Source organism: Saccopteryx bilineata, chromosome 2 (genome assembly GCF_036850765.1).
Source record: "Saccopteryx bilineata isolate mSacBil1 chromosome 2, mSacBil1_pri_phased_curated, whole genome shotgun sequence".
Lineage (NCBI taxonomy): Eukaryota > Metazoa > Chordata > Mammalia > Chiroptera > Emballonuridae > Saccopteryx > Saccopteryx bilineata.
This window is the reverse complement of record NC_089491.1, coordinates 272074258-272092920: the sequence shown is the minus strand read 5'-3', so window position 1 is coordinate 272092920 and position 18663 is coordinate 272074258. Positions and strand designations below refer to the sequence as shown.

General features: G+C 46.8%; 2 protein-coding genes across 2 annotated transcripts; both read left to right on the top strand.

Moving 5' to 3' along the window:
- The first annotated feature begins 67 nt into the window (after positions 1-67).
- Positions 68-1892, top strand: LOC136325778 (uncharacterized). Its single transcript, XM_066260663.1, has 2 exons — positions 68-231; positions 1396-1892. Exon 2 carries the CDS (start codon positions 1421-1423, stop codon positions 1553-1555), a length of 135 nt encoding a protein of 44 aa, XP_066116760.1. The 5' UTR covers positions 68-231; positions 1396-1420; the 3' UTR covers positions 1556-1892.
- Positions 1886-18643, top strand: DIABLO (diablo IAP-binding mitochondrial protein). The gene is made up of 6 exons (XM_066260662.1): positions 1886-1950; positions 2692-2818; positions 12049-12180; positions 12723-12833; positions 13003-13099; positions 17857-18643. Exons 1-6 carry the CDS (start codon positions 1901-1903, stop codon positions 18048-18050), a joined length of 711 nt encoding a protein of 236 aa, XP_066116759.1. The 5' UTR covers positions 1886-1900; the 3' UTR covers positions 18051-18643.
- Positions 18644-18663: the final 20 nt, after the last annotated feature.

Here is an 18663-nt window from a genome sequence, read left to right as displayed (position 1 = left end):
CCCCGCCTGGCCTGGGATGGCGTCTGCGCAGCTCCATGGGTGCTCAGGGACCACGTGGAGATTGTGATTGGTCTGGAGACCACACCTAGTTGATGAGTGCAGCTGTTGCCTGAGAATCCCTCAGCTCTGTGGAGATCACTGGAGTGCACACAAGCTACCTTCGGACTGCAGATAAGATCCGGGAGGAAGCTCAGAGCCGCCCTGGCAGAGGAGCCCTGGGAACTTTGCTGAGTGAGTGTAATGGGGAGAGGGAAGCTAGTGGCTGGTGCTGAGGGGAGTTCTGGGCAGGGCAGCAATGGAGGTAAGAGCTCGTTTGTGATGGTTACCATCTGATTCTGGCTGTGCTGGACGAGCCGTGGGGCTGGAACAGATGGACAAGAGGACCATGAGGAAGGAGATAAGCCCAGCATCAAATTGAGACCCACCTCTCAGCACCCCTGCACTCCTGGCTGGCCCGAAGGGCTAGCTAGCATGTGGGACCACAGAGATCAGACGCTGCTATTGGCAAGCTTTGGGGCCAGAGGAATCGCGGAAGGGCGGCCGCTGCCTTCCCCTTCCCCAAGTGGGTCTCTCTTCTCTTCCCCTCCCCAAGCCGCAGACAGCCGCAGTAGCGGCTGAGCGACAGGAAAAGAAAGCTTTACTCCACTAGCCCATTAGCAGCACCCGTAGCATTAAAAATGCAGGAGGTGGATGGAAGGAGAGGGCCGGGATGAAGACTCACAGAGCAGCCAGCGCTGTCCTCCAAGCCTCAATCTATTGTATGTAGATCAGGAGCCCAAGAATGGGGTTTAGAAGAATTCTGTAGTTGCCTGACCAGGCATTGGCGCAGTGGATAGAGCATCGGACTGGGATGCAGAGGACCCAGGTTCGAGACCCCGAGGTCGCCAGCTTGAGCGCGGGCTCATCTGGTTTGAGCAAAAGCCCACCAGCTTGGACCCAAGGTCGCTGGCTCAAGCAAGGGGTTACTCGGTCTGCTGAAGGTCGATGGTCAAGGCACATATGAGAAAGCAATCAATGAACAATTACGGTGTTGCAATGCACAACGAAAAACTAATGATTGATGCTTCTCATCTCTCTCCGTTCCTGTCTGTCTGTCCCTGTCTATCTCTCTCTGACTCTGTCTCTGTTAAAAAAAAAAAAAAAAAAAGCTGTAGTGAAATGCATAGAACATCCAGATGGTTAATTAGGAGAAAATCAATACTTTGGGCTTCCTTAACTTTAGGAAAGTGTTTCCTCTTTGGAGGGCGGGGACATAATCCAGCCACCTGCAGCCACCTGCGTCCACGGTGCCGAAAATAGGGTTTGGCTCAGCAGCCTTGCTGTCGGATTGGGATCCCGCGGGGGCAGAAACCGTCCTCTGCGTACTCAGGATCTTCCGGTGCCCCTGCCCCGCAGGTCCTCGGGCCTCCGACGCGGGACGATGCCGGCCTCGTCCACCATCCACGTGCTACAGCTGCTGAGGGAGCTGCTGGCCTTCGTGCTTCTCAGCTACACGGTGCTCATCGGGGCGCTGCTGCTGGCCGGCTGGACCACCTACTTCCTGGTGCTGAAGTGACAGCGCCTCCGCCCTGACTCCCCGCCCCTCCCGTCTTCTTGTCCCGACCTGACCTGAGTCTAGAGGCACCGCCCGGACCCAGGCCCCAGTCCTGCCACTACGGCCGTCTTCGCTCCGCCCCCTCCGCGCCGCTCAGGCCCGGGCAGCCCCGTACGGAACCTCCGGCGGTTGGACACCAGACACGACCGTTACAGCCGTTTCCCTAAGCTCCGCCTTCCGCACCTGTCCAATCCCCGGCTGGTCCCTTGGGGAGGGGCGTGGTCACGGGGCCAGGCCCTCTCAAGCGGAAACCTGACCCCGCCCTCGATCGCGAACACGTCACTTCCGGCGTCCACCCTCAGCGGGATGGCGGCTCTGCGGAGCTGGTGGTTGCGGAGCGTGTCCTCCTTTTTCAGGTATCGCTGCGGCAGTGCAGGAGGGCAGGATGGAAGTGGGGGCAGGTTACGCAGTCAGCGCTGGGCGGCAGCCGCAGCGCAGGCCCTGCGGGCGTTCACTCTCCCTTCTGCCCAGCGGGCCGCGGCGGCCCGCCCCTCTCAGAGGTCTGAGGATGTCCCGCCTCCGCCGGGCCCGAGGCCCCCGCCCCCTCGGCCGGGACCGGGGTTCGTTCCTCGCCGACGGCTTCTCCGTTAGTGCACCTGCGGGAAGCCGGTCCCCCAGCCCCCGCAGTCTTCCTGGGGCGCCCGGCGGGCGGGGGAGACAGTTCCCCGGGGGCAGCGGGCCCGGGACTGGTCGGCACACACACACCCCGCGCCCCGCCGCATCCGCGGCCCCCGGGTGTCGCCTATCCGTGACGCCTTGCTTTCATCCAGAGGAAAGCCTGCCTGCAGAAGCACTTGTTCGAGCGGGAGGCTTTTAAAAAGCCCTGAGGTCTCCCGTTCACCGGCCACACCTGGAACCTGTTGAACTCCTGACCCGTCGGCCGCGTTCCCGCGCGGCGGCGGCGGCTCGCGCGAGCTGGGCAGCGGGTGCTCCTTGGCGAGTCCGGGACTCGACCTCTTCACGTGGGCTCCTGCGTAGCCCCAGGCTGAGTTTCCACCCCCTATGAAGAAGTGGAAAAAAAAAAAAAAAGAAGTGGGAGCAACTTGTACAGCTGAGGGGTGGTTGTGCCTTTTATTAAATCTGACTTATGTGTTTAGGTACAGACAGTGTGCCCCTGCCATGGCTGACTTGAAGAGACGCTGTTTTTCGGTATTGATGAGACCGTGTCGCAGAACTGTGGCCGTTGGGTTTGGTGTGGCCCTGTGTGCCGTTCCTGTTGCACAGGTAGAGTACTGCCGTGTCACTTCGTGTTTGCTGTCTCGTGGAAAATAAAGCATCAGAAAGCTCTCACAGCCTGACCTCTGGTGGCGCAGTGGTTGAAGCGTCGTCCTGGGAACACTGAGGTCGCCGGTTCAAAACCCTGCACTTGTCTGGTCAAGGCATATATGGGAGTTGATGCTTCCTGCTCCTTCCCTTTCTTTCCTGTCCTTCCCCTTCCCCTTCCCCTTCCCTTTCCTTCTTTCTTTCTCTCTCTCTCTCTCTCTCTCTCTTTCTTTCTTTCTTTCCTTTCTCTCTCTCTCTCCTTTCTTCTTTTCTCTCTTTCTTTCTCGTTCTCTCTCCCTCTCTCTCTCTCCCTCTCTCTCTCCCTCTCCCTCCCTCCTCTCTAAAATGAATAAATAAAAATAAAAATAATAGCCCTGGCCGGTTGGCTCAGTGGTGGAGCGTCGGCCCGGCGTGCAGAAGTTCCGGGTTCGATTCCTGGCCGGGGCACACAGGAGAGGCGCCCATCTGCTTCTCTACCCCTCCCCCTCTCTTCCTCTCTGTCTCTCTCTTCCCGCAGCCAAGGCTCCATTGGAGCGGGGTTTTGCCTGGGCGCTGAGGATGACTCTGTGCCCTCTGCCTCAGGCGCTAGAATGGCTCTGATTGCGGCAGAGCGACGCCCCAAGATGGGCGGAGCATCGCCCCCTGGTGGGTATGCCGGGTGGATCCCGGTCCGGCGCATGCGGGAGTCTGTTTGTCTGCCTCCCCGTTTCTAGCTTTGGAAAAATACAAAAAATAATAAATAATAAAAAAATAATTTTAAAAAAGCTCTCACAGTTAACCTGTGCTCTCACACCTGGGCGTGCGCACATAATGGTACCCTTAGGACTGTACCACATCTTTTCAGAGCTAAACAAACATATTAATACTCCCATTTTGATTGTCTGTTTTGGTTGGAATGGTATGTCAGGTTGGTCAAATTGTATAGAGGAGAGAGAAATAAGTATATTAGTCTATCAACAAAATAGTCTTTCATTTAACAAAAATTTACTGAGCACTTTTTGTGTATCACACACTGAGCAAAAGCAAAGTTCCTGCTCTCTTTTTCCTTAAGATCTTATTTTTTTATTGTAGGCAGAGGAGAGAAAGAGGGAGAGAAAGGCAGTGGGGGAGGAGCAGGAAGCATCAACTCCTAGTTTTTACTTCTCATATGTGCCTTGCCCTGGGCAAGCCCAGGGACAGGAACCTGCAACCTCAGCATTCCACTTCCTGCTCTCTTAAAGCTTACTCCGGGAACAAGAAAAGGAAGAAAATCAACAGAAAGTGCCAGGTAATGCACTGGGTGGTAGCTCAGTTGGTTGGAGCAGTGTCCCAGGTTCATGGTGGTTGCAGGTCAGATCCCCTGTGGCAGCATGGGCAGGAGTCGACCACTGACATAATGGGAACAACAAAACGATGTCTCTCTCGCCTGACTTGTGGTGGTGCAGTGATTAAAGCGTCAACCTGGAATGCTGAGATCTCCTGGTCAAGGCACATATGGGAGTTGATGCTTCCCGCTCCTCCCCCTGTTCTCTCGCTCTCTCCTCTCTCTCTGATAAAAATGAATTTTAAAAAACTACCAAAAACGATGTGTCTCGCTTTCTCTCTTTTCCTTTCTAAAAGTCAGTAAATTTTAAAATGCCAGGCGATGCTAAGTGCTGTGCAGAAAATGGTAAATGAATCAGAAGTGCTGTGAGGCAGCTGTTCTGTGTGAGATAGGGTGGTCGAAGGTTGCTGAGGAAGTGGTCTTTAGGCCGAGATCAGAGTCACCTGAGAGGAGACCGTATGATACCCTGGGAAACAGCCTGCCAGGCAGAGGGAGAAAGCTGGGCTGTGCCTGGAGTGGAATGTGGCTGGAGGGGAATGAGGAAGACGATGGGGCCATAGACAGCTGAGGATTGAATTGTGTCTTGTATATTGTGGGCCACTGTAAAGTTTTAGATTTTTCTGAAAAGGAGGCCACAGAGGATTTTAGCACAAGATTATTACAATCTGATGTAACTTTTAATTTTTTATTTATATTTTCTTCAAAATAAAAAGTACAGATTTTCTAAGGATAGCAATCTATTCATTGCATGTATCTGAGACTGTTGTATATGACTGGAAGAAGTACATTTAGCACAGAGAGTTCCATACATTTAGCAGGCTGCTTAGAAAATACCACCTAGATATTTCTGTTTCTTCAGTTATGCAAAGTATATTTGTTTAATTGACTGGATTCTATTCTTGAATATTTAAAAATATAAAATAGAAATATTTTAAAGACATCTAGAAGATTCATTAAATTAATTTTTTCCCATTCTGGTTCTCTCAAATATGGTGAAAATAAAACTTTAAGCCTTATCAAATAACTTGTGGGTTCTACATAAGCAGTATTAATTTCAGTGAGAGGGAATTATGTTAAACCTCTGTTAAACACAGAGCTGTACTGCCTATGGCTCTGTGCTCCTCAGTAGTAATTACTTGTTTCTTATTCCCATCCCCTCCCACCTGGCAGCCATCTGCTGTTCTTTACATTTGTGTCTTCTTTGTTTATTCATTTATTTTGCTTTATTTAGATTACACATATAAGTGAGATCATACAGTATTTGTCTTTCTCTAGCTGACTTTTTCACTTTAGCATAATACTCTCTAGGTCCATCTATATTGTTGCAACTGGCAAGATTTCATTCTTTTTTTGTTCCTAAATAATACTACTGTGCCCTGGCCGGTTGGCTCAGTGATAGAGCGTCGGCCTGGCGTGTGGAAGTCCTGGGTTTGATTCCCGGCCAGGGCACACAGGAGAAGTGCCCATCTGCTTCTCCACCCCTCCCCCTCTCCTTCCTCTCCATCTCTCTCTTCCCCTCCCACAGCCGAGGCTCCATTGGAGCAAAGATGGGCCGGGCGCTGGGGATGGCTCTATGGCCTCTGCCTCAGGTGCTAGAGTGGCTCTGGTTGCAAGAGAGCAACGCTCCAGATGGGCAGAGCATCGCCCCCTGGTGGGCGTGCCGGGTGGATCCCGGTCGGGCGCATGCGGGAGTCTGTCTGACTGCCTCCCCGTTTCCAGCTTCAGAAAGATACAAAAAAAAAAAAAAAAATACTACCTTGTGTGTGTGTGTGTGTGTACATACACAGACATACATATCACATCTTTATCCATTCATTTATCAGTAGACACCTAGGTTGTTTCTGTATCTTGGCCATTGTAAACAATGCTGCCATGAACGTAGGGGTGCATATATCTTTTCTAACTAGTGATTTTATTTTCTTCAGATAAGTACCCAGAAGTGGAATTTCTGGGTCATATGGCAGCTCTATTTTTAATTTTTTGAGAAACCTCTATACTATTTTCCATAGTAGCTCCTCTAATTTACAACCCCACTAGCAGTGCAGGAGGGTTCCCTTTTCTCCACATCCTTACCAGCACTTATTTGTTGATTTGTTGATGATAGCTATTCTGACAGGTGTGAGGTGGTAACTCATTGTGGTTTTAATTTGCATTTCCCTCATGGTAAGTGATGTTGAACCTCTTTTCATGTATGTTGGCCATCTCTACGTCTTTTTTTTACAGAGGCAGAGATAGACAGGGACAGACGGACAGGAACGGAGAGAGATGAGAAGCATCAATCATCAGTTTCTCATTGCGCGTTGCGACTTCTTAGTTGTTCATTGATTGCGTTCTCACATGTGCCTTGACCGCGGGCCTTCAGCAGACCGAGTAACCCCCTGCTGGAGCCAGCGACCTTGGGTCCAAGCTGGTGAGCTCTTTGCTCAAGCCAGATGAGCCCGCGCTCAAGCTGGCGACCTCGGGGTCTCGAACCTGGGTCCTTCCGCATCCCAGTCCGACGCTCCATCCACTGCGCCACCGCCTGGTCAGGCCCATCTCTACGTCTTTTTGGGAAAAAGTTCTGTTTAGGTCCTGGTATTTTTAAATTGGATGGGGGGGAGGTTAAGTTGTATGAGTTAATATATTTTGGATATTAACTCTTTATTGGATGTATCTTTTTATTTATTTATTTATTTATTTTTTATTTCTCTGAAGCTGGAAATGGGGAGAGACAGTCAGACTCCTGCATGCACCCGGCCGGGATCCACCCAGCACGCCCACCAGGGGGCGACGCTCTGCCCACCAGGGGCTATGCTCTGTCCCTCCTGTCGTCGCACTGTCGTGACCAGAGCCACTCTAGCGCCTGGGGCAGAGGCCAAGGAGCCATCCCCAGCGCCCGGGCCATCTTTGCTCCAATGGAGCCTGGCTGTGGGAGGGGAAGAGAGAGACAGAGAGGAAGGAGAGGGGGAGGGGTGGAGAAGCAGATGGGCGCTTCTCCTGTCTGCCCTGGCCGGGAATCGAACCCGGGACTCCTGCACGCCAGGCCGACACTCTACCACTGAGCCAACTGGCCAGGGCCTGGATGTAACTTTTGCAAATATCTTCTCCCATCCAGTAAGTTTTTTCATTATGTTGATGGTATCCTTTGCTATGCAAAGCTTTTTTGTTTGATACAGTCCCATTTATATTTTCTTTTGTTCCCCTAGCTTGAGGAGATAACATTTAAAAAAATACTGCTAAGAGCAGTGTCAAAGAGTTTATAGCCTATTTTGTTTTCTAAGAGATCAGTGGTAAAAAAAAAAAACCAAAAACAGAGATCAGTGGTTTCAGGTCTAACATAAGTCTCTAATTTACTTTGAATTTGTATATGGAGCTAGAAAATGTCCAGTTTTGCCAGCACCACTTAACTGAATAGATTGTCTTTACCCCATTGTATATCTTTGCCTTTTTTGTCTGATTGGCCATAAAAGCAAAGATTTATTTCTGGGCTCCCTATTCTGTTCTTTTTTTTACACTATTAATATACTGTGTGATTATTGTAGCTTTGTAGTATAGTTTAATATCAGGGAGTGATAACACTTTGTTCTTTCTCAGGATTTCTTTGGTCATTTAGTTTTCTTTTGTGGTTCCATGTAAATTTTAGGATTAGTTCTGATTCTGAGGAGAATGCCATTAGTATTATAATAATAGGGACTGCACTGAATCTGTCACTTATCTTACAGTTGTAAGAGTACAGGACTTTCACCTCTTTGGTTAAATTTATTCCTAGGTATCCTTTTTTTTTTTTTTTTAAAGAAATTTAATGGGGTGACATGATCAATGAGAGTACATAGGTTTCAGGTGAACATCTCTGTAGCATTTGAACTGTCAATTGTGTTGTGTGCCCATCACCCAAAGTCAGCTCATTTTCCATCACTGTATATTTGTCCCCCCTTACTCCCCTTCTTCTTGCCCTCCTCCCCCTGGTAACCAGGTTGGGTTTTTTTTTAATATTTTAAAAAACTTATTGATTTTAGAGAGGAAGGGAGAGAGGGATACTGAAACATTGATCTGTTTCTGTCTGTACCCTGAGCAAGGATCAAACCGCAACCTTTATATACTGGGACAGGGTGCTAATCAACTGAATTATCTGGCCAGGGCTGCACCACTGCAATGTTGTCTATGTCCATGAGTCCCAGTTTTATATCCCACCTATGTGTGAAATCATATAGTTCTTAGCTTTTTCTGACTTATTTCACTCAGTATAATGTTCTCAAGGTCCGTCCATGTTGCCATAAATCTCAATATGCCATCATTTCTTGGGCTGAGTGGTATTCCATTATATGTATGTACCACCTCTTCTTTATCCAGTCCTCTGTTGAGGGACACTTTGGTTGTTTCCATATCTTGATTACTGTGAATAATGCTGTAATGAACATGGGGGTGCATGTGTCTTTGTGTACCAATGTTTTTGAATTTTTTGGGTTGATACCCAGTAAAGGGATTGTTGGGTCATATAATTCTATTCTTAATTTTTTGAGGTACCACCATGCTGTCTTCCATAATGGCTGTACCGGTTTACATTCTCACCAGGAGTGAATGAGAGTTCCTTTTTCTCCACAGCCTCTCCAACACTTGCTATTACGTGTCTTGTTGATTACAGCCAGTGTGAGGTGGAATCTCATTGTAGTTTTGATTTGCATTTCTCTAATAGCTAACGAAGATGAGCATCTGTTCATATATCTGTTGGCCATTTGTATGTCTCTTTGGGAGAAGTGTCTGTTCAGGTTTCCTAGGTATCTTACACTTAGGCAGTTGTGAGTGGACTGTTTTCTTAATTTCTCCTTCTGATCATTTGTTATTGGTGTATAGAAACGCAACAGATCTCTGATGTGGATTTTGTGTCCTGCAGCTTTACTGAATTTATTAGTTCTAATAGTTTTTTGGTGGTGTCTTTAGGGTTTTCCATATGTAATATCATGTCATCTGGTGACAAATTTTGAAAGGTATATATGGAACTAGGAAGACCAATATGAGTCCAGGCATGAGGTAATAGTGTGCTTGGTCTAGGTGGGCAGTAGTGGAGGTGGAGAGAAGAGGGACATGTGATCAGCAGGGGTTGCTGAGGGGTTAGATGTGGAGTGTACTACCCAGATTCCACTGCTTTCAGAAGACCTAAGCAGCTGAGACAGTGGAGTTGCCATTTACTGGGATGGAGAGAGGAATAGGTTTTGGGAAAAATAGAGTTCAGCTTTGGAAATGACAGTCTGAGATGTTTAGCAGACATATAGGTGGAACTGCCAAGTAGACAGTTGATGTGAAAGTAGTACCTTATTACTTAAGATTTTATTTATTGATTTTAGAGAGGAGGGAGAGAGAGAGGAGGAGGTGGGGGGAGCAGAAGCACCAACTCAATTGCTTCTTGTAGGTGCCTTGACCAGGCAATGCCAGGGGCTTCAAACTGGCAACCTCAGCATTCCAGGTCAATGCTTTATGCTCTGCCACCACAGGCCAGGCTAAAAGTGCTACTTTTTTTTATTTTACAGGGTCAGAGAGTGAGTCAGCGAGAGAGATAGACAGGGACAGACAGACAGGAACGGAGAGAGATGAGAAGCATCAATCATTAGTTTTTCATTGCGCATTGCAACACCTTAGTTGTTTATTGATTGCTTTCTCATATGTGCCTTGACCGCGGACCTTCAGCAGACCGAGTAACCCCTTGCTTGAGCCAGCGACCTTGGGTTCAAGCTGGTGGGCTTTTCCTCAAACCAGATGAGCCCACGCTCAAGCTGGCGACCTCGGGGTCTTGAACCCGGGTCCTCTGCATCCCAGTCTGACACTCTATCCACTGCACCACCGCCTGGTCAGGCGCTACCTTATTTTTTAAAATCGCTGGTTATATGCTTTATCAGGAAGAACTAAATAGGAAACCAGCAGCCTGACCAGGTGGTGGCGCAGTGGATAGAGCATCGGACTGGGATGCGGAGGACCCAGGTTCGAGACCCCAAGGTCGCCAGTTCGAGCGCGGGCTCATCTGGTTTGAGCAAAAAAGCTCACCAGCTTGGACCCAAGGTCGCTGGCTTGAGCAAGGGGTTACTCGGTCTGCTGTAGCCCCATGGTCAAGGCACATGAGAAAGCAATCAATGAACAACTAAGGTGTCATGAAGAAAAACTAATGATTGATGCTTATCTCTCTCCGTTAATGTCTGTCTGTCCCTATCTATCCCTCTCTCTGACTCTGTCTCTGTAAAAAATAAAAATTAAAAAAAAAAATAGGAAATCAGCAAACTATTCCTGATTCCAATGTATTTATCACAATATGATTAATCCCATTTATTATAAGTGTTTTCAGCATCGTCCAAGGCTCACTCCTGAGCCCTCAGCTTTTTGGGCCTTACTCCAGTCCTCATCACTGCATATGGATGACTCTAACCCTAGAACCCTTAACTGAGCAGCAGGCCATTTTCAGCCACAATTAGGACATTTTGGGGTTTGGCCTTTCAGAGTTTATGTACTGTTCTCAAGCCTTATTTACCTCTGTCTGGGCCCCATGCCAGGCGCCTCTCGTTCTCCTGCAGCAACAGCAGTTCTGTTCTTTAGAACCTTCCCCTGCGCTCATGTGCCCAGCCAGCTCACCCTCTTGCTCCCACTGTCCGGGCTCCACTCCTGAGCGTTGCCTGTTGCCTGCATCCTTCCTTCCTCTTTCCTTGGTTTCTTCCACCCAGGCGCCTGCCCTTCTAACCCTGCTTCTCTTCAGGCCCAAATCTACCTCTCTCTAAAACCCTTCCTAGTTCCAACAGTCTCCATTTCTGACCACTTCATATTGTTGTTTCTATCTGCTGATGATTTATTTGACACTCTCCTGGCCGTAATGGAAACCTTGGAGTGTGAGGTCTAGATGAGTGCCTTCTGGGTGCCATCATATAACTGCTCTGAGCTTCCCTTTCCTTATCTGTTAAAGAAGTGGTGCTGCCCAGACTGCAGTGGGGAACCGGTGAAGTGCACGGTGACATGTGGGCATCGTGAAGACATAAGTTGTCAGAATAGATCCATCTTAGCATCTCATAAGCACAGATAACATCATTCCTTCATTTCTAGCCTTTCAGTGCCTGGTATGTAATGAAAACTCAATAATTTGGTTGAATGAAATATAAACATGGTAAATAAATTCTTGATTTGTTCATGTATCAATGATTTCTCCACTACCATGTCAGTCAGCACGATTCTGCGTGTTATACTCTGGCAAGAACAAGACAATAGAGGGATTGGTTTCTTCATTCTAGTATAATAAATGCTCTGCTGAGGAAGAAAAAGGCAAGGATATTGGCTTTTTTTTTTTTAACATAATAGCTGAGGTCAGAGTGAAGAGTCCCCAAAACTGTACCGCTCATTCTGCCCACTTACTTTCCTCTATTTAGCTTACCCTCAGCTCTGAAGCCTTCCTAAGCTGTTCTCATTCACCTGAGAAGCAACTGCTCCCCTCCGTGGCCCCTGCTCTGGCCCATACAGACTTCTGCCTCAGCTCCCTGACACTGATTGCATGGATTTTCAAGTTTCTGTAAGCTCTGGCACTTCCCCTCTCTGTCTGAAATCTTTGAGGGCAGAAAATATCTTTTTTATCTTCATATCCCAAGCATTTAGTACTGTGGTAATAAATGAATCATAATGTCCTGAAATTTATTGGTCATAATTAATAGCCTTTTATATAAAGAGATACTTTTGCTTTTTGGAGCAGAAACTAAAGGAGTAGGTAGAAAACAAGCTGGAGTTATTGCTATTTTAAATAGCCAAGAGAAAGCTTGAAAAGAAACTGCTGGTACAAAGAAGCATGGTGCAGTTGCATGAGAATTACATTTCTCACCTGGCCGTCTGTGGTGACCGACCATCTCAGCTAGGCTTTGGAAGTTGAGTGAAAATGTTTGTCTTTCAGAAATCAGAGCCTCATTCTCTTAGTAACGATGCACTAATGAGGCGGGCTGTGTCCCTGGTAACAGACAGCACCTCCACCTTTCTCTCCCAGACCACATACGCACTGATTGAAGCCATCACTGAGTACACTAAGGTAAGTGTCCTCCTGTTAAATCTTAGCCACCTAGACCAGTGGTAAGCAGACTGGCTCACAGGCTGTGTCCAGTTGGGTGTCTGCCTTTGTAGGTACCTGACATACCAGGCTCCCGTGTTTAAGTATCGTCAAGGGCTGCTTTTGTGACTTAATAGTTGCAACAGACTATATGGCTTACAGAGCCACTCTCACCCTGATCTAAGTCACAGGTTTTTAAAAGAAAGTCTTAAATATAGCAGCCCAGCTTATAAAACAGAACCAAGCTGATTTGGTTTGGTTAGGGGTAAAAGGGCCCCAAGTCTCCCACCATCAGCAACACCAGGGCCTTCTCTGTGAGGACAATTTGGACCCCATTTATCTGAGCTAATAGAGCATGTGAATAATCAAAATTATTTAAAATTCTCATATGGCCCTACTTCACACAGTAGTGCGGACTGAAGGGCCAGTCTGCAGTCATGGGACATCTGGAGGTGTCCGTCTCCCTGGCCCTACCCCGTAGGCCTCACTTACATCATGCAGACCTGTTTGTTCTATATTTGCAGGCTGTTTATACCCTGGTTTCCCTATACCGACAATATACAAGTTTACTCGGGAAAATGAATTCACAGGAGGAAGATGAAGTGTGGCAAGTGATTATAGGAGCCCGAGTGGAGGTAAGCAGAAAGCTAGGCCTGTCTGTGCTGCGGCCCCTGCCTCGTGGCGTCTGAGGACTGGGGTAGAGGTCTCACCAGTGTTTGTGCTCTAAGTCTAACGTTTTGAATAAGCCCGTTTAAATGTGCTTAACCTCTTCCACTTGTCTGCAGCACTTTGTTTAATTTACAGATGACTTCAAAACAACAAGAATATTTGAGGCTGGAATCCACGTGGATGACCGCAGTTGGTCTCTCGGAAATGGCAGCAGAAGCCGCGTACCATACTGGTAGGTTAACATCGTCTCGGTGGAGGTGCTGGTCTTTCCTTCTAGCTGTAAAATGAGGGCTTTGGGTTAGATGGTCTGAAGCCCCCATGGCTCTAACTTGGTGAGAAAAGGTCCCCATTTCCAGTATATCCAGCATTTTATTTGCACAATAGGGAAGATTAATGCTTCTGTAGACCAGGCCAGCGGAGGCAATGTTGTCAATACCTAGACAATAAAAACTACCACCAGTTAAAAAATTTGGCTGCTTTCAAATAGTTTATTAAGCACTTTTTTATAAAACAGATAATTTATGAATATTTCAGGCCTTGTGGTCAGCATTTTATAGGCACTTTTAATTTACACACACACCCCTCCCCCAGTTCCCTTAAAGTAGGCCCTATTGCTCATTCCCAGTTTACAGGTGAAGAAACGGGACAGAGGTGCTGAGCAACTCCCCCAGGACATTGTGTGTGAGAAGCAAGCAGCCACACTGGAACTCAGCCCGGGCTGCATCCCCTGCTCCTTGGTCCTCCGTGTAGAAAATGCAGCTTCTCACTCACCAGTGTGTTTTTTGGGCCTACAGAATGGTTGTTTAATTAAATGTATTTTGAGAGAAACTCCAGTTTAACATCTTACCTGACCTGTCCCAAAAAGGTAGTTCACAGAAATGACAGCCCACGACCAGTGCTTAAGAAACCGGTATGCTAAAACACTTTCCTGCCCAGCCTGTGGTGGCACAGGGGAGAAAGCCTGACCATGGAGGTCGCTGCCCAGAACCCCCGCCTGCCTGGTCCAAGCACCTAGGACAGGCAACTTCTACTAGGAGTCGGTTCTTCCTGCTCCTCCCCGTCTATCTCCTCTTTCAAATCAATAAACAGTTAAAAAAGAAACCCACGCCTGACCAGGCAGTGGCGCAGTGGATAGAGCGTTGAACTGGGATGCAGAGGACCCAGGTTCGAGACCCCAAGGTCGCCAGCTTGAGTGTGGGCTCATCTGGTTTGAGCAAGGCTCACCAGCTTGGACCCAAGGTTGCTGGCTCAAGCAAGGGGTTACTCGGTCTGCTGTAGCCCCACGGTCAAGGCACATATGAGAAAGCAATCAATGAACAACTAAGGTGTTGCAACGAAAAACTGATGATTGATGCTTCTCATCTGTCTCCGTTCCTGTCTGTCCCTGTCTATCCCTCTCTCTGATTCTCTGTCTCTGGAAAGGAAAAAAAAAGAAACCCACCACTTTTCTGATTCCAGGATATCAGACTTGGGACTTGAGCACCAAATCTTAAAAAGGATACAAAAGACTTTTTTAAAGTAAAAACAAAAAGAATTCTTAGCTAACTAAAACCTAAGGAATCAGAGATTCTGGAAACAGAACTGGAATGAGGAGCCAAACAGTGGTAGTGTGAAAGGAGCCTGGGGGGGGGGGGCGGTGCTGGGAGGGGCCTGCAGCAGGGCAGACCCCACCCACCCCACCCACAGAGGGGGACAGAGAGCAAGGGAGAACAGAACGAGGGAAGTTGAAGTGTAAGCATTGTGAGAAATAGACATTTCCTGTAACAGATTGACAGGGCTCACACAAGTTCTGAACAGACTTAAAAAATAAAATGGCAAAAGAAGATTCAGAATGTAAAGTATACATAGAAAAAATAGATGTACTTACAAAGGAAATATAATCAGACATGAGTCTTAGCAATTTTAGATGCAAGGTGATAAACCTAATCACCTAGAATTTTATATCTAGCCAAATATTAAAATTGAGAATGAAAGATTTTTTTCAGACATACAAAGACTCATGGTTTACCCAAATATATGTTTTCTGGAAAAACTGTGAAGAAAATTAGAAGCAACTGAGATACAAGAATAATGAAAAAAAATTAGTAAAACTTGACAGAGGTTGAGTATTTAAAAATCAACATAGGGAAGAAGTAAAAGCATGCTAAGCCTTCTTACCTTATTGGGGAAGGAGAAACACGTCTACTTAACATTAGATATGCCTGACCTGTGGTGGCGCAGTGGGATAAAGTGTCGACCTGGAACACTGAGGTCGCCGGTTCGAAACCTTGGGCTTGCCTGGTCAAGGCACATATGGGAGTTGATGCTTCCTGCTCCTCCCCCTTCTCTCTCTCTCTGTCTCTCTCTCTCACTCCTCTCTCTCTAAAAAAATCAATAAATAAAATATTAAAAAAAAAAATTAGATATTAAACGCACTGCAAAGAGGATTAGGGAAGAGGCAGACACAAACAGGAGTGGCTGAAAAGAACGTCTGAAGCAACGTGATCAGACATCAGGAATCACAATCGTAGATTAAATTTATTGTTATTAAATGATTTTTTTGGATTGTGCTCAAAAAAATAATTCTAGCTGTGACCATTTACAGAAGCACCTCTTAAACAAAATGGCATAGGAAGGTTGAAAATTATTTTTTTTAAAAAACTGAATGAGTGAAGAAACTCACAAAGAGTGTTACCCTCAAACAGCTCCAGAGCAATGTTGGAATCAAAAAGGAATCAGAAGCCCTGGCCGTTTGGCTCAGTGGTAGAGTGTCGGCCTGGCGTGCAGGAGTCCTGGGTTCGATTCCCAGCCAGGGCACATAGGAGAAGCACCCATCTGCTTCTCCACCCCTCCCCCTCTCCTTCCTCTCTCTCTCTCTCTCTTCCCCTCCCACAGCTGAGGCTCCATTGGAGCAAAGATGGCCCGGGCGCTGGGGATGGTTCTATGGCCTCTGCCTCAGGCGCTAGAATGGCTCTGGTTGCAACAGAGCAACGCCCCCTGGTGGGCATGCCGGGTGGATCCCAGTAGGGCGCATGGGGGAGTCTTAGGTTACAGAGCAGTAAAACTCCCACTCATGTTTAAGGCCTCATTTTTTCAGCTTCATATGGTACCAGATCAGTCTTTCCGTTTTCTTGTTCCCCCTCAAGACTGTTAAAGACTGATAGACTTTCAGAGGGAGAAACTGGGCTTTATACACACCTCAGACTCTGGTCGAGACCAAAAAAATTAAATCTAAAAGGGTTGGAACAGAATGATTTTTAGAAGTTTAATAAAATATATATGCTGAAAAGAAAATTTTGCTCACTCCTTTCTCCCCAAATCTTTTCAAACACAAATAGAACACATACAAAAATTGATTTTGTGCCAGGTGACAGAGACTCGGGAAATTCCTTTGCACCTCTTCCTCACCAAAAATCAAAATGGAAATTTAAAAATATTTAGAATTGGTGATAACAAGTGCAGTATTTAGCAGACCCAGGGAGAGCAGCTTTAAAGAGACATTGACAGCTTTAAAGGCCTTATGCGTCAATACCAATAACAGAGCCATGAGTGACAGGCAGTGTGCAAGAGGTACCAAGTTATCTTTAACCCAGAACTTAGAGAAAGAGCAAATAAATCCACACAGTATAAGAATAAAAGAAATAAAAGGTATAAGAAAAAGGCAAAATTTGGTTCCTTGAAAAGATAGGGCAAGTATGATTTTCAGAGAGCAGAAGTAAATTGAGAAAGGGCTATTATAGTTAGGAAGATTTTTTACATTATATGAACATTGTTATGTGAATCCTGAATTGGCCTGAGAATTAAACTTCCCAAAAAAGACCAATAACCATAAAAATTGAAACAGTTTTCAAAGATTCTGTGACCCAAAAGTGGACACTATGCCCAGGTTGCTTGTGGGGGAGTTTTATCAGCTCTTCAGGAAACATAATTCCTGTTCTAGAAAGTGTACCAGTACAATTGTACAGAGCCAGCACAGGCCTGATCCGAGACTGCACTAGGCCAGCACCAAAATAAAAATATAGTTCAGTGTCACAAATACAAATGTAAATCAAATATAGCCATTTACCCTGAAAATACAGTGCTAATTCATCTTTGGAATAAAACTGTCAACATAATTCACTACTTGAGATTATCTATGTAAAGGAGAAAAGCCACCATGTAATCCTATCAATGTATGCCCCAAAAGCCTTTAGTAAAATGTAGTGCCCATTTATGATTTAAATCTGAGTCCATTATGAATAGAGAGAATTTTCTTAAATGATACAGGTTAAGAGATCCTACTTGGTAGTGATATATGAGAAGCATTTTCATCAAGGTCAGAAATAAGAGAGGGATGCCTGCTATTATACACTACCTTTCAACATTGTACTGAAGGTTCTCCTTAATGCAGTAAGATGGGAAATCACCCACATTGCTTGGCTAACTGAGAATTATACCTGGCTGTAGGATGAAATATACCAGCAGCTGGTAAAAGAAATGATAGAGCTCCAAGACATTTTTAAACAAAACTGCAAAATACACTCAATACCTTTTGTGCTATTATGTAAATTTACACCAACAGTGTTTTTCTAGGTATTCCATATGTACATGGTCTCATTTTAAAAGATGTCTTTTAAACTTCCAACAGGTTATATTTGAAGATTGGTTAGGGTGAGGAAAGAAATCTTTGACAATTTTATTAGTGATTACTTAATTTGTCAAAAATATGTGTAGTTAAAAATTAAATTCATAAACCATCTGTTTTAGGAGCTACGTAGCTGTGGGAATTGCATTTAACAACCATAATGCTAGCTACTCAGCTGGAGAAACATGCTAGGATTTTGACAATAAATAAAATGCAGACCTGAATGTGGAATCCCAGAGTTCTCTGTGGAGAGAAGGCTGGCATGGAGGACAGGGAAAGTGGCCCCAAGAGGGGCTCGGATGACAACATGGAGCCCCCCAACTTCCCTTGTGTCCACTTGCACCTGCCATTTGCCTGCTCAGGCTAATTGTCCCATCTCTTGGCAGGAGCAGACCAGGCCTCCATAACTGCCAGGAATCACATTCAGCTGGTGAAGTCACAGGTGCAGGAGGTGCGCCAGCTCTCCCAGAAAGCAGAAACCAAGTTGGCAGAAGCACAGACAGAAGAACTCCGTCAGAAAACCCAGGAGGGGGACGACAGGGCTGAGCCAGAACAGGAGGCTTACCTGCGTGAAGATTGAGGGCCTCGGCTACTGCCCACATGCCCACTCAGCCTGGGGTGGGCACAGCTTGCTTTGCAGGGAGAGGCGACGCCAGGTCCTGCCTTGGCCCATCAGGTCAGAAGCCTCTGTGAGCTGGGAGTGTCTGCCCTCCCCCTGGCCGCCTGGGGCACTGCTCCCCCCTCCACTGCTGCCCTCTCACCCACCAGTCTTACTTCCCACCTGCCTGCCTGGAGCACCTCACCAGCCTGGCCAGGGGCAGAAGTCCCTTTGTGTCACGCCCACAGGTTCAGTAGCTGTTTTAACCCGTTTCCAATCTTACATTTTCAAATAGGATTTCATTTTGCTTCCCCCATAGGGAAGTGAGTTTGAGGGGGAGAGGGGAGCCTGTCCTGTTGATAAAGATCTCTTTGTTTCTCAACACCTCTGACCTGGCCCCACAGGCTGTAAGGACAGCTCAGGCCAGGGTGCCAAAAGTCAGTTATTCTGCAGGGACTGGAAGAGGAGTACTCCCTGGTGCTCCCACAGGCCTTAACTCCAACACATGCTTCTCGTGTTCTTTTCCTTCATGTTTCTGTATTGTGTCCGGAGAAGAATTGTTTTGCATTTAAAAACTGTGTGTGTGTCTTCTGGG